This window comes from Boleophthalmus pectinirostris, unplaced genomic scaffold (genome assembly GCF_026225935.1).
Source record: "Boleophthalmus pectinirostris isolate CB_2022bp ecotype Guang Dong unplaced genomic scaffold, ASM2622593v1 HiC_scaffold_1, whole genome shotgun sequence".
NCBI lineage: Eukaryota > Metazoa > Chordata > Actinopteri > Gobiiformes > Gobiidae > Boleophthalmus > Boleophthalmus pectinirostris.
In genome coordinates, this window is record NW_026570970.1 from 23,773,113 (window position 1) to 23,797,897 (window position 24,785).

A 24,785-nucleotide genomic window follows, 5' to 3' on the forward strand; every position below is an offset into this window, starting at 1 on the left:
TAAGAACTTGTTTAACCCCTAGGAAATCATTGTTTCTTTAGTTTCTTCTTTAGTTTCTGCTCTGTTATAATGTTTCCTCATCACAAACATACCTGGAGTTGTGTTGTGCTGTTTGAGTTCTTCTCTCAAACAAAAAAAAAAAACACTGTTCCACCTTGTGATGTCATGTGGTACGACAGGAAGTGCTCCTCTGCATTTCTAAACTCCATACACCTTCACAAGAATTATTTGGACAATTTCAGCCCTGAAATTGCCAATCTCTACTGAACAAAAGATAAAATTTTGTTGTTAGCTAGAAAACTACCACTTCATGACATCACAAGGTGAAACAGGGCATTCAGAGCTTTGGGGATGTTGACAGACTAAGAAAAAAAAACATTATTCAGACATGTGTGAATGAAACAAAACACAACTCCAGGTATGTTTTTGATGAAGTAAAAACATTATAACATGACTTAAAGCTCACAAGAGTCAATTTTGTGTAATATAGGACCTTTAATTTATCCACACGTTCCTGGACATTTAAAGACCTGTACCTCCCCCATAGTTTACTACCAACAGTGCAATTCCCCTGGGTGCAGCTGCCTATTTAACATACAGTAGAGTACAGTACAGTCTTGGCACAGCTCTAGACAGTGTTTGCGTGCTGTCAGTTGTCAGCAGTGACAGCTCAATAGAGAAAAACAGGGCAGAGACACAGGCTGAGTGACAAGCTGCTTCAATACACGTCGTCTTAAGCCATCAAACTGAGAATTGTTTTCATTAACAGTTCTCATTTGATGGCTCAGAACACTATTTTTCCTCTATTGTTCAAGCCAAAACATATTCTCCAACCCATCAAACAAAGCCCAAAGCTCTTCTTTGTTGAATAGTACCCCCAAAATACTGACATAGTAAATTGTAAATCAACTATTGTTCTTTGGGATAGCAACATAAACTACAAAAATCAGTGGATGAATTAATGTGGGAGAGATGCAGGGGACAAATTGCCTAGACCCTAACAAAATGAAAGAGGTGGAATTGTGTATTTGTGTTCCAGTGGCCTTATCAGTATCAGCAATAGCATTGACATGACTGGTCTCTGGTGAAAACATTACTTTTAACTATACGGCAGTGGCTAAATGTCATGATACACAAAAGTGACAAAAGTAGTTCTAATGGCTTATCATATAACATTATCGCTTCAACTTTTATTATCATAAACTTGCAAATACAAAGTTCAATGCATGGCAAGTTATACACATTTTGGACCTCATAATGTCATGTTTAGATGTAAAGTAACTAACAATAATAAATCTTTATTTATAAAGCACTTTATTTTATTTGCTGTACAAGCAGCAATGAACACTACAAAAAATAAATAAAAATAGCATACAGAAACCATACAAAAACAGACAAATGATCCAATTAATTTTAATCAATAAATAAAGAGAAATAGAATAAAAATAAATAAGGAATAAAATCAAGCTAAAACCAGTTGAAGGAAGTGATTTAAAAGATCATAAAGTGTAAAGTGTATTTAAATCTTTGTGCTTCATGTTTCTTTATTATTAGTCAGTCTACATCTCTAAAGCTCAGAATGCTCTGGTCCACCTTGTGATGTTAGGTAGTTTTCAGAAGCTAACTTTTACTTTTAGTTCAATAGAGTCTGGCAGTTCCAGGGCTGAAATTATCCAAATGATTCTAGTGAAGTCCTATAATAGTGTATAATTTAATACCACAGTGGGACACTTTCTGTATTATGACATGACATCACATCACAAGGTGGAACAGAGCGCTTTCAGTCTGAGAGAAGAACTCAGCCAAACTAAGCAGGGTTTGTGTGTTTGACATGTGTGAATGAAGCAAAACACCAGGTAACATCCAGGTATGTTTTTGATGAGGAAACAACACAGATCAGAAAATAGAAAATATGGGCCCTTTAAGAAACTACATTGATGATGACAGAAACAGCGCTGCCTCTGTTGAATAAAGTGCAAATGATGAAAAACCCTCTAATATGAGCTGTAGTACAGCTGTAGTGAACATGACAGCCACAAGCAGAGCCCTGAGCATATGCCATGTTTCGATTCTTCACAGGTTTTCCATTAGTCTTTGTGTTTACTAAACATGACTGTGGGTTGTAGCCTAATCTCCTCTTCATCACAGTCGCAGCAGGTAGAGCGATGACGAGGAGCGTGTGCATAATTGTGATTTCATTCAATCATCTGTGGAGGACACCCGGAGCGCAGCCGCCACACCACACATGCTTTCAAACTCTTCATTAGCTGCATCGCCTGTTTTCTCTCATTGTGCATATTTTAACATGTAAAATAAAACAGCTCCATCTAAAAGAGGTTCTGATTATTGTACTATTAGACACAAGGCCAAGAGTTTTAGATTGACGATATAATGTGATTAAGCTTGTGGGTCATAGCAATGCCTGAATCATCAACCATGTCTCTGTATCTTTGGGGGGTTCACTCTTTGGGGAGTAATGGTGACTTTAGGTTTCACAACTCCAGGAAAAAACACATTGCTTTTAGCTAAGAAGAGCAGCAAAATCTTATCTTGCTGGATAAACACAGAAAATTATCACTGAGACAAATCCATATAATGCCTGGAGACAGACACGATGATGAAGAGACCAGCCTGTATCCTCTCCAGGGACAGAGCAGATCCAGAGGACAGGGCACAGTCTCTGGTAAGAAGAGCACAGCAGCTGTGGGCTTATAGGAGCAGGCTTACAGGCAGCATTGAACTCCTCTGCAGTGATCGGCTTCATTGAGTTTCATTGAGCATCTGGCCGTCCGTCATTACATTGTGCTTGTGAAGTGTGACTATTTTACATAGTCTTCAGTGGCTCCCACACCAGGGACAGGAGTTTTGTGATTACAGAGCATCAGAGCTGCTCACACTGGTGCAGTCGATGGACTGTTAGCAGAGATGGGATTTGTTTGCCTGGATACAAGCATCTGTCTGTCTCTGGGCCTTGTGAGAACTATATGTATTACAAGTGTGTGGCTCATGTGCTCTGTGTGGTAGGAGGAGAATGTGTGGTAGACTCTCTGATTAGTAGGGGAATAGTGGGAGGAGGACACAGGTAGACAGAGGGACCCTCTGCTGTGTTCACACCGTGTGGGGCAGGGGTGCGGAAATGCCAGTCTTGGCATCACACATGTAACATGTGTGCCTGGTAGGAGGCTCAAGACTCACCAGTGCCATTCTGTGCCAGAGAGGAGCACCATGCACCAGCGTGGAGCTCTGCCAGTCTTCTGCTGCTCCACAGGCCTCAGAGCAGACAAACACAACTGAGCGGGGAACAAGTGTCCTTCACTGCACAATGCCTGTGAAGAGCCCTCCTCAGAAACAGAAAAAATGTGAAAAAGAAGAGGTGAGTTTATTGGTGAATATTTCATTTGTTTCTTTGTAGCGCCCTGGCCCTGGCCTGGATGGTGAATTTGTGTGTGACACAAAAGAGCACATTTAGAGCAAGAGAGCTGTCCTTCGGTTAGGCCTATAGACTGGGTTTCGTCCTGTACTGCTGTACACAGTACAAAATATAAGTTTGCACTGCCCTGGGGTCTGCGGAGTGCATGGACCTTGTTCTCATTACCACTAACAGCCTTGAGTCGGCCTCATCATTACAGAGAATTACTCTGAAACCAATCACATATCTGTAATGCTACAAAGGCCCGCAGACCCTGCTTTTCTGGTGGCTCAGGTTTCTTTGTAATTCTACGGAGGATTCACAAAGAGCCAATACTGACAGACAGCCGAGAGGAGAGGCGCTTCTCACAATGCCAAAACCGGTCTGAGCTGGAGGACAGCTTATAGGAGCATCAGACAGTACTATGGGAACTTAAATAATAGAATATTAGTGTATATTTATGTTATGTGGAACAGTTTAAATGTTGTTCTCAGTTTTACTTTCAGTCATAATTGTCCATTCTGTGATGAGCAGTTAACGAGCAGGTTACATCTACATTTACCAAACTGTCCAGGGAGATTATTCAAATTCTCCATGCACCTGTCTTTCCTTCTGAATAGTTTCTGTCCTCTGTCACTCACACTGTTACCTACGTCCCGGTGGTCTCCTCTCTGGCTTCCGCCTCCCCAGTCACCTCTCTTTCCCTCCCTTTGCCTCCCCCTCCCTCCCCGTGTGACTCCATGTGGTGGTGGTGGTGGTGGCTGTGCAGGCTGCTGGGAATATGAATTACGTGAGGGTGCTGCGGTTCTGCTTGGGAGACTGCTGTCAGCGCGCACACGATGGATGAGGAGAGACAAGGAGGAGACGAGACTGACAGCTCCAGCCAACCTTCATCCATCCAAGCCCCCGCAACCGCTCACAACTCCACACCCCCACCCACCCTTGACGCTCACCCCCACCCACCTAAACTCCCCTCATCCTCTTCCCCTACTCCTCCTCGCTCGCTCTTTTCACCCCCACCACTCCCGATCTCTCGCCCTTAACTCCACACAACTCCGCACCCCCACCCAATGGTCCTTCATACCCCACCCAGTCCTGTCTTTCACCCCAACCCGTTCTTCCTCTTCACCCCCACCCCTCCTGCTCCTCACGTCACCTAAACTTCTTTAACTCATCCCTCTTTCTGCTCATCCCCACCCACCTAAACTCTTCACCCTTATCCACCTAAAATTCTCACCCCCACCCCTCCCGCTCACCACCCACACCACCCATTCCTGCTTCCACAACTGCACCTCACCGCTCCTGCCCTTCACCCCAACCCCTCCTGCTCCCCACTCTACCCACCTAAAATTCAGACCCCCCACCCACTCTAGCTTCTCATTCCCACCCCTCCTACTCCTTACCACCACCCACTCCGGATCCTCACCCATCGAAACTCCTTACCCCAACCTCCAGCCACTCCCATCTTCTCCTGCTCCACACCCCCTCCTTTTCTTCTGACTTGGACCACGCCTCCTCCTCACCCCCACCCAACTAAACTCCCACTCCACCCCACCCTTCCACTCTCTCCTTTTTCTGTTATTTCTCCTATCCTCTCAGAAGCCCACCTCTTTTCCGTCTCAGGGCATTTACAAAGAGCTGTCTCCAGGTAAAATGCAGCTTAGACGTCTTTTAAGAAATCCACAGTGTCAGGTGGTCAATTATTCTTTCCTTGGGTGGAAAAAATATATATATATTCCAGGGATTTGATATTTTAGATATCCTTGAGAGGAAATACTAAGCTATATAGCAGACAGTTGAAACAGCACAGGTGAAATTGGGCTTGTAGGGTTCAATTGTCACTGTTTCTCAGCTTTTCCTGTAATATGATAACAGTTGGAATGAAGAAGCAAACATAATTTCATTTGTTTTAAGATATCAGTGAAATGCAATTACATTGAAAGTTTACATCTTTTTCACCTTTTGCAGTCTTTTGGAAGTTGACAGCTGAAATAGAGTTCTCCAACTACAAGTGTTTAAACATAAACTGCTATATAAAGTAGATTTAAATATTTACATATGTGTCTTAGTGGGCAACCTGAAAAAAACTAAAAACAGGTGAAAATACTGATAATAATAATATTCAGGGGATTATATGAAATGCCAGATGCTTGTTGATCCTTCTTAGCATAATTAATTGCAGTGTTCGAAGCTTTTCTCAAGTAAAAGTAAATAAATTGCAAATACAATTATACTGCAATGTTTTCAAAGAACCTTTTGCTCAATTGAGGTCATTTGATGTGCTTTTTTTAAAAGTGCATTTTCTCTTAATAGTATTTTTCCTGACATGATTGAAGGTTTTTGGGCTATTATTAGGAGTTTTTTGGCAGACCATAATTTTTATCATTTCTGACTTAAATTCTGCCAAAATCCCACTGAACCTCCCCCTAACTAGACTTCATAAACACCCCACTATTTCATTTGCTGTCAATTTTGAATATTGGTATTTTTTATTTTATTATTATTTTTTTGGCTTCTTTGTTCACATTCCCCTCTCTGTCCTTTAGTGGCGATAAACTGAAGTCCGAGGATGGGTGCCCAAGCAGGGATCCATTAGGCAAAAACCAATTTCACACCGAGCCAATTTCATAAATATGGAGCACGGTCCACCTTTAGTCGTGGCTGACTAACTTTTAGAGGGATAGACCACACCATAAACAACAGCCTCTGCCTCTTTGAAAGAACAGGTCTGTGTGTGGCTCTGACCTCAAAGCATTAAGCTGCACGAACAAAAGGAAGCCATCAAACGCTCTCATTATTTACACTGTGACATTTTGTACAGGTGACTGCGCTTACATAAAGAGCATGTTATAATTACTCTGTGGAATGGTTTTACTAATTGTCTTTAACCTGTAATGTTTTATTTCTTTTGTTGTACATTTTAATTGCAGGGAGGAGACATTAAAATGATTCATAGTAAGACTATTCAAGGTCAGTTAAAGGTGCACTATGGAACTTTTCTGGATGCAGGGTTCAGTGTTGTACAGTCTGGCAAGTGGAGGAAAGTGACACAGTGAAAGTAGTAAAATACTGTACTTGAGTATAAATCTTAGGTAACTATATCTTACTTAAGTACATTTTAATGTGGATACTTGCAGGGAGATCTGGGCAGCAGTCGAAGGCAGTGGCCTCGACGACTGGATTTCCAGACATGGAGACTAGCTCTGGGGACATGGACTGTCACCTCGCTGGGGGGGAATGAGTCTGAGCTTGTGTAGGAGGATGAGCGTTACCGACTAGATATAGTCGGCCTCACCTCCATGCACAACTTGGGCTCTGGAACCCAACTCCTTGAGAGGGGCTGGACTCTCCATTTCTCTGGCGTTGCCAGCAAGGAGCGGTGGCGAGCTGGTGTGGGCCTGCTCATTGCCCCACAGCTCAGACGCCATGTGTTGGAGTTCACCCTGGTAAACAAGAGGGTTACGTCCCTGCTCCTTCAGGTCGGGGACAGGTCTCTCACTGTTGTGTCGGCCTACAGGCCAAACAGCAGTGCAGAGTACCCAGCCTTCTTGGAGTCCATTGTTCTACTAGGGGATCTCAGTGCCCATGTGAGCAACGACAGTGACACCTGGAGTCTGAGCGGTGTTCTGTTATTCGATTTCTTGTGGTAGTTACAGTTTGTACATAGTGAACACCATGCTCAAGCACAAAGGTGTCCATCAGTGCACGTGCCACCAGGACACTCTAGACCGGAGGTTGATGATTGACTTTGTCGTTGTGTCATCTGACCTCTGGTCGCATGTCTTGGACACTGGGGTGAAGACAGGGGCAGAGCAGTCAACTGATCACAACCTGGTAGTGAGGTGGATCCGCTGGCGGTTCCCAAGCGTATTGTGAGGGTCTGTTGGGAATGTCTGGCAGAGCACTCCGTCAGGGTAACCTCCAACTTCACACCTCCGGGAGAACTTCGCCTAGATTCCTGGGGAGGCTGGTGACATGGAGTCCAAGTGGACTTGTTCCTGGCCTCTATTGTCGATGTGGCCGCTCGTAGATGTAGTTGTAAGGTCTATAGTGCCTATCTCGGTGGGAATCCCCGAACCCAGTGATGGGGGGGCTCCAGGAGTATGGGGTCTGAGGCCCTGTCTGGTCCTTGTATGACTGGAGCAGGAGCTGTGTTCACATTGCCGGCAGTAAGTCAGGCCTGTTCCCGCTGCATATTGGACTCCACCAGGGCTGCCCTTTGACACCGGTTCTGTTCATTGTATTTATGGACATAATTTCTAGGCACAGTCAGGGACTGGATTGGGGACCATAGGATCTCATCTCTGCTGTTTGCAGATGATCTTGTCCTGTTGGCTTCTTCAGGCCAGAACCTGCAATGTGCACTGGGGCGGTTTGCAGCCAAGTGTGAAGCGGCTGAAATGAGTTTCCTCCGCAGGGTGGCTGAGCGCTCCCTTAGAGATAGGGTGAGGAGCTCAGTCACATGGGAGGAGCTCGGAGTAGAGCCGCTGGTTCTCCACGTCGAGAGGAGCCAGCTGAGGTGGCTCAGGCATCTGTACCCGATGCCTCCTGGGCGCCTCCATCGGGAAGAGTTCCGAGCATATCCAACCGGAAGGAGGCCCTGGGGGAAGACCCAGGACATGCTGAAGGGACTATGTCTCTCGGCTGGCCAGGGAAAGCCTCGGGGTCCCCCCAAGGGAGCTGTGGGAAGTGTCTAGGGTGAAGAAAATCTAGGACTTAGACTGCTGCCCCTGCGACCTGGCCCCGGATAAGCAGAAGAAAATGGATGGATGAATGAGAGCAGGTATCTGTACTTTCTGCTCCACTACATTTTTTAATTGGGCTGAAAAGTAAGTTTTTTTTTACGCATTTGTATGTTTGTACAAAAATATACAAATAAAAAACATTCGTAAAAAATCAGCTGTTGAACAAAATTCAACACAAATCTTTATCAAAAGCACTGCATTTGAAGCTTTATTAGATTAGAAAATCGGCACAAAATACTTTTTAAATTTTAATACTTTTACTTAAGTAGATTTTTTTCATGTTTTCATACTGATATTCACTTTTGCATCTGTATCTGTACTTTTACTTAAGTAATACAATTTTGTACTTCTTCCAGCACTAAGTATGGCACATATATCACCATATAGACAAGGGGTTTATGCCAATAGTCCAAATTAAAGATGACGTTACAGATGAATGGACGTTAATAAAATACATGTGATAAGTTAAAGGGCCTGTACCTGATCCGTATTTGAAAAAACGGTATCTTTCCCCAGTACAGATAAATTGTAGCAGCTCTTGAGGCCATAAGTCTGCTGCATCTAATTAGAAAGTGCTTTGTTGTCCGATAATCAGGAAGCGTGTGTTACCGTGCTAGTTGCTGTTATCTATACTATCATAGAAAACCCCCTGTGAAATGTGCTTGTAAATTCATTGTGATGACTAATTATGATGTCCAGATGTTGAGTGCGGAATAACTTTGGAAACAGTTTTTCACATTTGAACAGTAAAGGCCATACTGTGGATCATTCCCGTAAAACAATAACATCTCTAAGGAGAAATGCACACGGGGACCCTCCACCAAAAAAGTTACACAAATTAAGTTATAGTTGTTGAGCACTATGTTGTTCAGAAATATGCTCACTCACATAAATGAGAGGAGTCTGCTATAATTAGTTGACAATTTGCACCAACAGAAGAGCAGAAAAGTAATCCTTTTAATTAGTGGCACATTTCATGGAATGAGGAGATTTTTCAGTTCGTGGATGCAAAACAACTTTCTCCAGCTAAACTCAGACAAGACAGAAGTCATAGTCTTTGGCCCACAGAAACAAAGAAACAGTGTCAGCAGTCACCTCCAGTCTCTCTCTCTAAAACCTTCAAATCAGGCTAGAAATCTAGGGGTAATAATGGACTCAGATTTGAACTTTAACAACCACATTAAATCAAGAATGTCTGCAGCCTTTTACCACGTAAAGAACGTGGCAAAAATCAAGGGTATACTGTCTAAAGCAGACTTGGAGAGACTTATCTTATATGCGTTTGTCTCCAGTAGGTTAGACTACTGCAATGACCTGCTCACTGGCCTCTCCAAACAAGCTGTGAGACAGCTGCAGAACATCCAGAACACTCGGGTCCTGACTCTATGCAGGATGTACAAGCACACAAGTCCTGTGCTCAGGTCTCTGCACTGGCTTCCTGTGGCTCATAGACTTTAAAACGGCTCTTTTGTGTACTTTCCATGACCAAGCACCAAAGTACATCTGTGACATGTTAGTGCCATATGAACCATCTTGCACTCTGAGAACCTCAGGGACTGGCCTCCTGCTGGTGCCCAGAGTCAGGACTAAACACGGGGAGTCAGCGTTTTCAGATTCAGATAAATCCTGAAACAAGATTTATCTGGAGAGCATGTGAGACAGGCCTCTACTTTGACACTGTGGCAACTAAACAGTTCTGTTTATCTGCATATGACTGAAAGGTTTTCATTTTTCATCCCTCACTCTTTTCTCTCATTTAATGTCTCTCTCTCTCTCTCTTTCAGTTTCTGATGATTATTTATGTTTTGATTAGTTTTTATTGTGATTTTAATGTGGGAATTTGAAATACTTTGTGTACAAATTGTGCTGTACAAATAAACTTTGCCTTGCCTTGCATTTTTTTTTTTTACCATTGCCACCTGTCTTCCTTCAGATGTGGTGGATATATAAGATTCTGATAAACTGTCTGTTCATGTGACTGAAGAAGTCCATTGACCTCTGAAAGAGAGCAGTACTTATCTGAAGTAGAATTGCTCCTTTTCTGTTTCAGAACCTCTAACCCTCAGAAATCTTTTATGTACAATATGCCGCTGAGTTCATCAATTCAACTGAAGGTCTTTGCACTTAAGGTGCACTTAGCACAGATGACCAGGCACAGTTTTCACCAGGCAAGTTTCACATGTATAAAAATTATGAAATTATAAATTAATGTTTCCACAATCTGCCAGCACACTTTCACTACTCATAATCCATCACTATACTTTGGACTGCACATCTCAGATCTGTAGCAGTTTAAAATATGATCGAACATTCTGTTCAAATTTGTAAATACGGTAAAATAAAATATATAATTTTAAATATGAATGCTTGTTGTTTTTTTATTATTAAGAATATCTATAAATATGCCTATTTTTCATATATGCATCACCATATATTTACCTAATGCAAATAAGGGAGAGATGGTGGAAAGACATTGTTTTCCACATTAACTGAGTTTGTGGTACACTTCATTGTCCCCACAGGGAAAGTCATTCTCTGCATTTAACCCATCCCCAATTTTGATAAAGCAACCTGTGGGCGATGGCAGTGCTGCACCTTCTGACCCATCTCCAGATTAGAATAGGTTTTTAGGACTACAGCTGGAGGAGTAACATATTCTGCATGTATTTAGCCTCTAGTGTAAAGACCCTGGCATCTGAAAACTGCTAGTTTAACTTTGCATGAATAAAAACAAGCAGAACACCTACATTTCCTTTTAAGCTTATCACAGTAGGTTCTTGAGTCGTGGAGTGTGAGCCCATGAACAGGTTTGGTAATGCCACCTCGCTGGCTTTAAAAGTGGGTCATTTGCACTCTAATGAGGCCTAATCAATGAACACTCTCCTCCATTATGACTTCTGCTCCTTAGTCAAGTGCTTTTGGTCCTGTGGGCACTACTGCCACTACAATACCACTTTATCATACATGGACTTGTTCCACTGCTCCGACTCTCTGCTCCTCTTCAGGGCTATTTCCATTTCAGTAATTTAGTCATTTGTCTGTAAGATACAGTATTAAAGGTACCAAAAGAAGAACAATATTTTACTCAACAATTTTACTATAGGCACATAGATTTTTTTTTTTACATCTTGATCAGAGGGGCTTGTAGGCCAGACTTGGTCTTCCAGGAAGTCCAACTATCAATCAGGAACATAAAAACTCAATTAGTATATTACCACACACAAAGAAGTTTCACTTACCAGCCATGTTTCAGATGTTAGAAGATTTCTTAGAGTTCATTATATTTTACCTGTATGCTAATCACAAATGCTAATTGTTCATTAATCATTACATTTATATAGCACTTTACAGCGTCACCCTGGGGTGCTACCCTGGGGGAGACTGATGGAAACAAGGCTGCCAATCTGTGCCATCGACCCCTCATCACTAACATTCATGCACACACCACTTTCATACTAGGTAAGTCAAATTTCATTGCCATTTAATGAATATCTTGCTGCAAAGAAGCCAAATTTACACTACAATGTAATTTGATATTGTATAAATGTCTGCACCACAGCTGACAGTAAAGATTAGGACTGCTCAGATATTTCAGCAGTTTATGAAGAGGTTCTTTGGAGTTGACATTTGTTTACATTAGGAGTAGAACCAATATGGCCGCCCGATGCGTATAGGTCATGTGTCTGGCATGAACTGATTGATCTGAAAAGATGAAGATAAAGGGAGCCCATACCAGTTTATCCCCTAAAAAGCACAAGACAGAGTTATCATACACTGCAGACAAACGTACATGATAAGTTTAGCACACAGAGGAAAATGTTTGGACACCCCTTCTAAATTATATTCTGTAATAATGAGAAGTTGAGGTTGAGGCCACTAGGGGTCAGTAATGGATGCTGTACACGTCAGTTATACAATGCATTCTGTGAGGGTTGTTAGACTTGATAAAATTGTCCAAAATCCTCTCTAAAGCATTAAAACAGAGCATTATTTTTGTGTTTTTTACTAAATGTGTATAGTTATAGCGTGGCTCGCAAAGAGGCAAAAGATCAGATTTAACAGTAGCCCATAGTTGAATATTTACTTGGCCCTGATTCATAACTAATGAGCCTAAAGAAACACAGTTATGTAAGAGAGGCCACGTTCAATCATTAATGCGCTGTTGTTACTATCTTAATTTACAATACATTTCCCCATGCTCCAGATTTGCTTTTAAATATTCAGCAACTACCGTTCAACGCCAATTCATGTAGGTTTATCCATCTTTAAAAAGTCAAATAATGAAATATTGAATCAAATGTCAGACCACTATGGTGTATCTCTGTGGTAGCACCAATAGCTGGTCTGAAAAAAAGTTGCGATTCACTAATTAGCAGTAACTGTGCTATGGTACTGTATCACTGGTTATAATAGAAACCCATAGGCCACAGGGAAAAGAGGGAAAAGAGAAAAAGATGAAACACACAGGCCAAGCTTTTGATGATCCTAATATGCAACAAAATCTGTCATTTACATCAAAAAGGGTTGCTATTTTAAGCTTCTCCTGCCTGAAGTCGCTAAGGGTGAAATAGTGTAAGACGTAATCAAAAAAGTTCAATGAAAAACCTTTGTTCTTAAATTAACCCTGTTTGCAAGCAGCGGCAATGGATGTGCCTCAAGCCTGCCCAAAACCATTAGTGAGAGAAATAAACGCACTGTACAAGCAGAAGTACAGTATAATGTGAATACAGTGTAGTAGTAATAATTGTAGTGTTGAACTCATGGTAAAGCTACGTATGATCATACTATTATAGGAGAAGTAGCTGTTGTTTCATCATGCTTTAAACATACTGGTCCTACATTACACAAAACTGACTTGTGAGCTTTAAGTCATAGCCATATAGTGTTTTGTTTCACTCGCATGTTTGAGTAATCCTGCATTATTAGTCTGTCTGCATCACCAAAGATCAAAATGCTTTGTTCCACCTTTTGGAGTCATGGAGTGGTACTTTTCTAGCATTAGGATTCCTTTGCTCAGTGGTAGGTGGGTACTTTTTTATTTAACCAATTGCTGCTGTTTGGTCATGACGTATGTAATGCGCCAAATCCCATAGGAAGAAGGGCAATAACGTTTTCCCCTTGATAAAATTCACCAAACATTCTCTTTGTTTCAGCTTTAAATCATCAATCTTGGGAATCGTTGCCAACACAAAATGTATGGCTTTGTCTACATCCATCTCAACCACTTTGTTTACTGTTGTGTTGTACCACAAAAAGGGCCCAGACAGGCGCTTGAGTTTGACATCATGGCTCCACAGCTCTTTGCTGATTGGCCAGTATGTGGTCTACAACTTCCAGGGTTCTTGCAAACCATCTAGTGTATTCTGATTCCTGACCTAGTCACTGGAGAGAAATGAAATGAAGCGGAGCCACTAGATGGCACCAGTAGTTTTCAAGTTAACATCTATTTTATGTTTAGTTCAGTAGAGATCAGCATTTCTAGATCTGTAAATGTCCAAATCATTTTAAAAATGGTGTATGGATTTTAAAATCTAAATATACAAGATTTGAGTGTTAAACATGTGTGAATGAAACAAAACACAACAGGTATGTTTTTGATGAGGAAACATTATAACAGATCAGAAAATTGTCTAATATGGGACCTCTAAAGTGAAGGGCTTATTATTTCTTGTATTCCACAGTATTACATTACACTAAACATTATTATCATTATGAGTTAAGTTAAGAGACAGATCTGTGGAGAGGCGAAAGCAGAATGTAAGTTTGTCATGGTATTTTGAACAATAAATAATCATAATGAAATAAATGCAAGATAGATACACATCATGCCAAACTGTGGAATGACATCTCCATAAAAAAAGCAAGTGGCTGACTCTGCACCAGAAAAGTTATGCACACCTTTAATTATACTTGTCCCTATCAAATAAATAAATAAGTAGTTTTTGATAGCAAAGTCAAAGTAGTACTAAACAGATTCAGTAATAGCATGATGCCACAGTTTGAAAGACATGTCAATTATGATTTCCTTTTCTATGCAGGTATTTCAGTTGTATTCTTCAAAGCCCATACGAGAACCTGTGCTTAAGACCAACATTAAGTCTCTTGATAACAAAAGCGATGATTGAGACGAAGCTAAAGTTGTTTTGTTGATTGCAGAGTTTGTGTTTTTAAAGCCTAAATGAGACGCATAACAAAACAACGCCGGCCATTAATGCCTTTCACAGATTGTTCCTAATTGTGTTGTAACAAGGAAGCAATTTATCTGGTGTAATTTCAGTGGCTCATCAAGCACCAAACTGAAGAGCTGATGAGATTTGGGGACATAGTTCACTCTAGTGTCAGGATGGATTTACTTTTGTGAAGGAGAAGTAGGCAGTTTAATTTACTCCAGTTTGGAACAACAGAGTGTCTTCTAAAAATGCCTTTTTTACATAGAATATGAATGGGTAACAATAAAGCTCATCTGTGTTTAAACGTCTTGCATTAACCAAAACTGACTCATGTGTGCTTTAAGACAAGTTAGAATGCTGTTACCTCATTAAAAAGATACACGGAGTTGTGTTTGTTTGAGTAACCCTTTATTATTAGTCTGGCTACAAGCTCAAAATACTCTGTTCCACCTTGTGATGTAGTTAACAGTTACCTTTTACCTTTTGTGTAATAGAGATTTGCAATTTCAGGACTGAAATTATCCAGATGATTTTAGTGAATGTGCATGGAGTTTAAAAACACAGCAAACCACTTCCTGTATTACCACATGGTGGCAACATGGTTTGACAGAAGAACCTACATATGCAAGGTTTGAGTGTTAAACTTGTGTGAATGCAACAAAACACAACTCCAAGTATGTTTTTGAGGAGGAAACAACATTACAATGTAGATCAGACATAGATCTTATGCCTAAAATTGGCTCTTTAAATAAATAGACACAAATGTATATGGCAATGGCTTACAGGGCAAGCAAGCAAATTGTTAGATACAACAATCCAGCAATTTCTACTTCAATACAGATATTAAATTTTTTACTTCTACTACTGATATTAACCAACATTAATCAGTGTAGGGACTGAAAATTGCATTGTTTCCTCAAAACATGGTTAACTTATTACAAACTTGATCCACATGTGTGATATAATTGGTTATTTATTCAGCAAATATCTACTACCTACATCAGTCATGAAGTAGTCTTATTTCATTTGATTAAACAACCGACCAGAATATCGGCTGAACCAATAGCATAGAAACAATACAATAAAAAAAATAAAAATAAAATAAAAAAATACTGGATCATCACAGATATCGAAGTTAAGTTAAGTTAAGACATTAGTATCTATACTGGGGCATCCCTATTATTCCCTAATCTGATCCAGAATCCAGATGTAGGCTACACTTTGTCCTAGTCCAGATACTGTTGGCAAACCTTAGAGGCCCTTAAACGTACACTGCAGTAGGAATATACAGGGAAATAAGTTAGTTAGTTCTTACAAGTATTTTTTTTAAACCTTAGGCAATAGGTTACCAAACAACACCATAAATTATTGCCAATTTCTTGATGTGAGTACAGCATGTCACACCATAGGTGGCTGTGCTCTAGCAGCATGCTACCTCATTAAGGCAATAATGTCCTTACAAAGATGGCAACTTCAACAGCTTGATCGTCTTGAAAACAATTAAGCTGCACAATCACTATTGAAACAAGCCTCCATTACAGTTAATGTGGTGCTCCGTGCTGTCAGGAGGCAATTTACCACAGAACTGACTGGACTGAGGACTGCGGCAACACAGCTCTATGGAGATCCACAAATTCTGCACAACGGCACTTCACTGTGACTGACAATGGGACTATGACTAACCTAGGCCGGTGAGGAAAAAATGGTCAAAGTACTCTTCTTAATGGCAAAAGAAAACACAAAAAACAAGATTCAGAATATTGCCAAAATATTGAGCAACACATTGAAATGGCCAAATTGTGATGGCACCACAACATCTCATAATGTTCTATGAAAAGCAAAAGGCCACTATAAACTGCTGAAAGAACCATACATTCAGTCTGAATGAATGTTTGAATAAACTGGGATATTAATAGTGCATAGTGTATGTATAACCTGTTACAACCTGTATTAGAAAGCAACAAACATGCTCTAAGTAGCCTGTATTAGTCCTTTTACAAATAGTCCTGTACCTGTCACGATAACACATTTTGATACATGATACATTACTGAAGTAAATATAGACAATAAAAGATAAACAGCAGTACTACAGTAGTACTAGTTTGCAGTTATAAATTCAACCTTTTACAGCTTAAATTTTATCATATAGCCAAAAAATAACAAAAAAATTCCCATTAGTTCAACAAAAAAGTACATTCAAAAAATATTGATCCCCAAAATATATTGTTCCAGTTTATATTCAATTTTAAGTCAATATAACATGTAACGTAACAGGAATAGTTACAAATACGTTTTAAATTGACAGTGTTTAAAATGTGCACTTCTGTAAACTGAATCTCAATAAAAACAAAAAAAAGTTATTACACTAGAAGGTTTCTAATAACATTAGTTCAGAAGGTGGCTAAGTATATATCCATTGTTTAATCAGGCTAGATTTCTCCACAGCCCTTCAAAGTGATCTGTGAGTCAAGCCTGACAAATGGCTGCCTCCTGAGCCCTGTGTGCACATCACCTCCGTAAATAATTCATTTAGCTCAGCATGAAAAACGCATGTCAATTAGGCAGGTTTATTCTCCCTCCGACAAAAACAGCAGGGCCCATGCCAGCTGGAGCTACGGAACCAAGATTATTTAACAATTCTGAACATGCTCGCGCTCACTGTCTCTGGGCTTTGTAAAATGTACCTGGTTTTAATCTCTTATCGCTATTTTCCTTTTTTGTTGTTGTTTTTTTAGTTTTTTTTTCATCCTTCTTCTTGAACAGATGTATTGCCAGATACTCATTTTGCATATTTATTCAGTCTTGAGAAGGGCTGAGTTCACTTATGGGTATTTTTTAACTTAAATAATATATTTTATATTTTGCATTTAATGAGTTACTGATTTTTTCATTGCTTAAAAACATAGAAAAAAATACAGTGATACAATTGCTTTAATACCATCTCCATCGGGACATAGGCTACTTCAGAGTGGTCCTACTTGCCCACTGACCACATAGTTTACAGCTGTTGCTTAGTTACACAGGCTAAAATAATTCTGATGAGCCCAAGACAGTCCTCAAGTGGCAGCACTTGTCTGAAGAGGGTTACACTGTTGCAAGAATTTTATTTGAAGATGTCTTACTGTCTGTAATTAAACATGGTCAACTTCAAAACAACATCAGTCACACAAAAAATACTCAAGGAGTAAAACTATCCAATTTAAGTTATAATCTATTAGATAAGAAACATAGTTGTTTAATATAATGTTCAATAATAATAATAATGCAGGAGTTGTATATAGCACTTTTCTGAAGACTAAAAGATGCTTTACATAGCATTATTCATTCACTCCATACCTAGTGGTGGTAAGCTACTATTGTAGCCACAGCTGCCCTGGGTCAGACTGACGAAAACGAGGCTGCCAATCTGCCCCATCGGCCCCTCCGACCACCACCAACACTCACGCACACACCACTAACGTTCACAAACTCAAATGAAAAAGGTACACGAAACTAATACTGAAGAATACATCATAATATTAACATTTTAAACTCGATTTTGACACTTGGGAAAGGTTTGGTATTGGATATCAAATTTTATTTGCCTGGAAATCCAGAAGGATATTTCTCTGTATTTGTTATACAGCTCCATATCAGCCGCTGGTACAGCGATGAGTGTGGATTCGTCCAGGCAAAAATGTTATACCACAATGATGAAAAAAAACACTTAGACAATAGAATGTAATTTTCAGCACCAAATAATAGAGCTTTCTTTAAGTTATCATGCAATCTATATTGATGTTGATAAAGTTCAAGATTACTCTAAAACTGTGCAAGAAAGGTCAGATTTTGTCATGGCATTTTTTCAGTATAAAAACTTGCTAACTCAGATTTTTGATACTTTTGACAACCCTAGTTTATAATCAGTCACGTGTTTGGACATCTAGCATCTTATTTTTACCCATTTAAGTGACATCTTCACACCACTTGACCTGTCACTTTATTACAGTCCAACAAAACATGTAACAGTTCAGTAACAAACATTCTGCACAGACCTTTGTAGGTTCAGTTTTGTTTTATCTTAACACTATGAACAAGCCCTTAAACAAAAAAAATAAAAGGATTTCTTTCTAAAATACTTGGCCACAAATCAACTGGCCAGCACCACAGTTATCAGCTTTACGATCTTTGATATTAGTCACTTTCTCAATACTTATTTAATAAAAGCTATTATTTATAAACATGCTATTCACAGGCTTGTACTTAAGACAATTATGAACAATAGGAGAGCAAATAAATATCCACAGGGAAAACAAGCCATAGCACCAAAGACACCAGAGCCTTTGATAAGTTGTAAACATCATACTATAACAAGAGGCACTGCCGTTGTTTTACGTCTGTCGTTCAGTAGTTATGATTCACATGGTTCTTCTCTGATGTATCTATCTGATCTTCTCCCTCTTCAGGGAGAGATCAGATACATGAAACATTTAGTAGAAAGCACAATCAAGCAGAAGAAAGACAGGAGCTCTATGCCTGCTGGCTCACTTGATTCTCCTTTCTGTCTTTCCGTCGGTAGTGGAAAAGACTTGTCGTGTCGATTTCATCTGCGTAACGGATGGCCTCTGCAAACAGCTTCACCACCTGCAATATGACGCAGTTAGCAAATTAGCTTTTGAAGTGTACAAAACACTGTGTATTCACTTTTTATTTATAATTTTAAAATTGTTAATTGATTTTTTTTTCATATTTCTACTTTATCAAATAGCCATGCTCTACCACACTAATGTGAATAATAGCTTTGAAAAAATAAATAATAATAATAATAATAATAAATTGCAAATTTAAGCATGCAATGTGAGTGAAAGCAGGTTACAAGCAGGTTACAGCACTACACTACATAACAATTCAGATCTGTGGAGAGTCGCCCCTATTCACAAAAGGAATTATTGTATTTTTTGAGTAAACACCCGTAATGAATAAAGGCTAGATGGATATGTCATACCACGGAACATTCCAGGGAAAGCAATATCTCCATGGAGACAAACAGGTAGCGGACCCACAACCGGAAAAATTACATAGTGCAGCACCTTTAATAAACACATTTTCTGCTCCTGTTTTGACGTTTTATTCTATTAGAATTTTGTAGATAACCGCTGTAATTGCCACCAACAGAATCCAAAATCTTTTTAGCCTTTATCAAACCTCACTGAGAGCAAAGTCCTGTTAAAGTAAGTTGAAAACTATAATTAGTTCAGTACCTGGTAGTTGGTGATGAGGGGCACGCCATGGTCAATAGCCAATCTACGAATGAGGAAGTTGTTCTTTACGTGGCGAGTGTTGTTATTGGGCAAGTTTACTACAAGGTCAATGTCTCCATCACTGATAAGCCTGAAAGGAAAAGTGAAACTAAACCCAAGCGACCATAGACATTTATATACATATACATATAAGAAGAGCATGCTTATATTTATCATTCATACATTCACTCTGCCACAAAAAACTGTCATATTTCATTTCAATGGGTGGCCTTCTGACATTGATGGTAAAATGAGGCCTGAATTTTAATGGAAAAATGTGGAGGCTGGTCAACAGTGTCCATAAAGGTCATGTTCGTCTCTATATAGAGCTGCTCCTGTCACAGCTGATGCCATCCGCACACTGGGGCTGCCTGTGTCTTTATCTGTGTGGGACCTATTACATTCCTGTTGCACCCTTCTCTTCACCAGTTTGTAGCATAAGAAAACATATGGTCCAGATGGATTCATTGAGGCACAATCATGACTTGTTTTTGGAATCATTACCTGAAAAACTACAACCACTGTCTGTTTAAGTAGTCCCTGTTTTACAAGTAGCTGCACACAAGTGTAAATCCATGCAAATTAATCATGTCTCATAGCCAATATAATTGCAGAACAGTTTTAAAAGTATTACACTCAAATTGGATCTATTTCCTATTTTCAAATAGTTGTTTTTAAATTGGGGTTTTAATGTGTAACTTTTCAGGTGGAGGTTCCACCACATGCTTGTCTTTATGGATGTGTTATTGCTTTGCCAAGAATGTTCAACAGTATGGCATTAAAGTTGTCTGTCTCCATGGAGACAAGCAAGTGATGCCACCAGGCCAAGTTACAGGTGATGTAATCTTTCTGACAGTATAAATAAATGCAAATTAGATATAATTATGTTGTTATTATGGTATAATGCTACTTTCCAGGCAAAGCAATAACATCATGGTAGTAGAATGCCCACTAGAAAAGTTATGTAATGCAACTTTCAACTTGTGCTATTAACAATTTATTATAAAATGTCTAACTTTTCTTGCTGACAACTAAGACCTGAGTGCATTGTTTTTGTATTTGTGTGTTTTTACTGATTTGAATTCAGATTCTGTTAAAAAAAAAACAGAAAAACAATACAAAATAATAATACAACTTTTAACTGAATAATAATTTCAACCCCTGTGAAATTCTAACCTTTGAATACTGGGCAGTTTTGTCTCTTGTCCGTCGTCACTGGGCCAGGCTACAGGAGTGGCAGGCACATCATTAGCACAGAGCCAGGCGGAGGTGGCCTCAGTGGCAAAGAGCTGAACAAACAAAATCACCGTTTAGTTTCACATACACAGACAAAACAAAGCAGTAGTAACATTTGCAAAAGTAGTCCGGATAAATACCTTGAATCCTTCTTCTTTGAGCTGATGAGCTGTAGCCAGGAAATTTGGTCGAAAAGATTGCTAAAATTGGAAAATTAATATATTTAGTAAATACAGCTTTGATCACTTCCTACACTTTGGGCAAAGGCCCTGAACCCAATTTTTTCCCCATGTATTTGAGTAAAATTTATCTTGCCCTGGTATAGATATATTGTATAAGCTACTGCTGTCACAATATGTCCACTGTCTGCTGTCTACATCTAATTATAAAACATTTTATTGTCTAATAACAAGGAAGTGCACAATCTTTACAGTGACGGCAAAACTCTGGTCTTTGAATGTTATGAAAAGTGAATCATTGTCAACTATACAAGCAGTGTGACAAAGAAATAAGAACTTTCTGAACTGAGATATTCAGGGTAAATCACAATATTAAGACTTTCCACTATTATTATATCATGAAGACATTTTGCTCAGTTTGACATTTTACTTGCCACACTGAAATAGTTGTTCTTTTTTACATTAAACCCCTCTCTACAGACTCACTAAGTTTAAACCTTCTCATGTGGTTGTCAGCAGAGCCCTGGGACACAGTGCTGGTGGGGGTCTGTATATTTTGGAGGTGCACCCCCTTGTGTATGCCTGATTGTCAGTCATACTGCTGTGCAAAGTTGACCCTGGAACTTAAAGTGGACCCATTTTCCCCAAGCTCTAATTATGCAGTGGTAATGCAGTATTAGCTATTGCAGTGTGTCAGCAGCACTTACTCCATGCTGTGGTGTTGTTAAATATTTTACAGCTGCAGCTAACAACACGTTATGGCATATTAGGGAAATGTTGTAAGGCTTTATTACTTTATTTCAGTCCTGATGGAAATGGTTAAAGTGGTCACCTTAGAAACAAGACCCCATGCTAATCAATGTAGATATTGCAGAAGGGTTGCATAAAAGATAATTAAGAAGAACTATCTGCTAGAATGAAGTGGGCAAACTGTTTTGTATGTAGGAAAACTAATATATGAAAATTACTACTTGCAATATCACCCAAAACCATTAAACTGCAGAATAAAATAAACATACAAATGCCGACTACGATAATACACTATAAACAAATTCATGTAGAGATCCATGGTCCAGTTTTTGAAAATGATTTTTGACATAGTAAATTTTGACAAAGTAAAAGTTCAGTATTATATACCGTAAATGTATCAAAAAGGTAGTAAAAATGGCAGTAAATGTGAGCCTGATTTGAGATCAGATAAAACAGACGCTGTATTCAGAGAAGCACACAGGAGAAGACAAAGGTCTGGCAGCATAGAAACAAGCTGCAGACTCCCAGACAAAGTCCCTCAGTCTCAGTCTTACCTGAATCCCAATCAGAATGCCCTTCTGGGGCAGTTTGAAGCCCGTGGAGAGCATAGCCTTGAGGAACGCTGAATAAATGTTTGGCCCAAAACAAGCAACCTGTAACAACATTGAGAGTACAGGGAGTGTACATGAGGAGCGCTGTGATAATGAAATACAAGAGCAGGATGTTTTAAAGACATGACAACACACAGAAACATACACAATCTATTAGAATGAGCTTTGGAACCTGTCACTGCACTGGTCCTCCTCTAACAGAACAGTTAGCTGTACCTCACATATGATTTTGTCCAGCGCTATGTGTGTGCTGTTAAAGTGTAACAGAGAGTCTTACCTCTCCAGTGGAGGCCATTTCACAGCGCAGCACTGGGTCAGCATCACGCAGCCGCGGCCACGAGAACATGGGCGCCTGAGAAAAACATAAAACTTTGAGTGCTTTCATGATGCTACAAGTTGCTGGCTGTCAAGAGCTAATGCAGAACATATATTCTCAGTAATAAGCCACTACTGTTAAACCTGAACATGGTCATGTAATGAAAATATGAAATACAATTCCCATGGCAAACTGGAAAATTCACACCTGCACACTTCTGTTAAGTCCTGCATAAACAGCATACATTATACAACAAGAGTCCCACTGGAATAATTTCAGGCAATAATGACACTGCTGCCACCTAGAGGTGACTCAGAGTTTCCTCTGTAACAGGTCGGTCATCCCTTCAAAACTGTGGTTTGTGCTCAAAAACACTTAAATAAAGTATTTCACATTTTGTGTTCTTGTCTTTGCATACTGTGATGATAAAAAATATATTTAACCATTTAACCAAGTGTAGGATTACACATTACACAACACTGTTAAGACACACTTGTTAAATAAATTATACTTGTAAAAGAATAATTATAAAACATCATTATAACAAAAAAAATAAAGAAAATTATTGAACAGGTGCTAAAACCAAGCCCAACAGAAATGCTAGTGTTCCCCAGAGTAGTGAATTTTTTGTTCTAATTAAGCATGTTTTGTTGTTTTTTCTTGAATTTTTCTGAATATTAGAACAATGCTGGAGGCAGCATGAATGAAAGATGATAAAAAGGTCAAGTGAGGTGAGACAAAAAGAGGTGGACAGGAGAGGAAAAATACTGACAAAAAACAGAAATACACCATTATGAGCACTAGAACAAAGCTGATCACATACAAATGAGTGCAACACAGTCACGCCATGTGGACCGACATTCTTATTTCTCTATTTAAAAAGCAGACCAGGCCACATTGCCTTGAAAAGAGGTTTGGAGCTGTGCAGTTTTGGTCCGTGCACGCACACGCACTCGGAGGCCACTAGGGGATTCATCCTTGAAGCGGGCTATCTAATCAGCCCAATGTAATGTTGGCATACTAATGTACCAGGCAACGAATAGAAAGGAATGAGGCAGACAGGGAACCAGTGCTGTCTTATCAAAGCAGTTTCAAAGAGACAGACAAAACAGAACTGTGTGGAGATACAGAGGAAGATTATGGAAACCAAATGGAAAATATATTTGACACAGAGAGACGCAAGTAGAGAGGGGATAACATCTGAAAGGAGAAGTCTAATGGGCAAAGAGCGCCAAAGAAATGAACAGGGATAAGAAGAATATTTAGACCAACAGAAAGCAGACAATATCAATGTTTTTGTAAATAATCCATTTCATTTTGTCGATTTCTGTGTCACCCATTCAAAACCACAATGCTTCTATATATGTGTCCCAAGCAACAAAATAGTACCACTTTAAAAATCATCATCTCAAATTTGCTCAACCTGTAAATTATATTCAAGCTCACTTCATGTCTAGGTGCACAATGTAACTTTTTTTGGACGACTGGTACGTCATCTGCTGGTGGATTTTGGTCTCCTGTAAGCCAGAAGAATTATTGCCTTATTATACACTATAAAAGGTTTGGACTATGGAAATGGCATCTTGTGTTGCATTGGAAAGATTTATTTCAAGAGGAAAATCTGAGGCATTGGAGGACATCTGTAGACCCTTAGTTGAGTTTTTGAAAAAGTAATTATTATAATGACTTGCACAATATTGAATGTTATGAATATTTATAAGTTTGCAGTTCATTATTGCCATTGACACTTGTCTCTGTGTGGTTATTGTTATTGTGTGTTTATTTTTATGTGTTTGTTAAGCCTTTAATATGAAAAATCATAACAATTTTCAGTGCGTTTTGTTTTAAAAATAAAAACATGATAGACGAGTTTAATGCCACACTGAGGAACATTCTAGGCAAAGCAATAACACAAGGAGGTGGCACACCATCCATCATAAATGTTACATAGTGAATCTTTAAATCCAGGTTTTCATTTTACCAGTGTTTTAATTTTGTGACTACGATGTTATTTGCGAAGTGATAAAACCATTGGTGTAAAACACAAAATTGCCTAAAAAAGGCATCTATACAGGCATACAATAAAAATA

The 24,785-nt window shown here is 39.3% G+C and overlaps 1 protein-coding gene across 1 annotated transcript in view; it reads right to left on the minus strand.

The window, feature by feature from the left end:
* Nucleotides 1-15,279: 15,279 nt before the first annotated feature.
* The window catches only part of cps1 (carbamoyl-phosphate synthase 1, mitochondrial), a 40,512-nt gene continuing 31,006 nt past the window's right edge, over nt 15,280-24,785 (minus strand). The window contains exons 33-39 of the mRNA XM_055148283.1: nt 22,657-22,731; nt 22,323-22,421; nt 20,980-21,039; nt 20,780-20,892; nt 19,565-19,694; nt 18,852-18,947; nt 15,280-18,763 (exon numbers count right to left, since the gene is read on the minus strand). Coding sequence (XP_055004258.1) covers nt 18,746-18,763; nt 18,852-18,947; nt 19,565-19,694; nt 20,780-20,892; nt 20,980-21,039; nt 22,323-22,421; nt 22,657-22,731 — 591 coding nt within the window. The 3' untranslated portion in view covers nt 15,280-18,745. The remainder of the gene's footprint in view (nt 18,764-18,851; nt 18,948-19,564; nt 19,695-20,779; nt 20,893-20,979; nt 21,040-22,322; nt 22,422-22,656; nt 22,732-24,785) is intronic.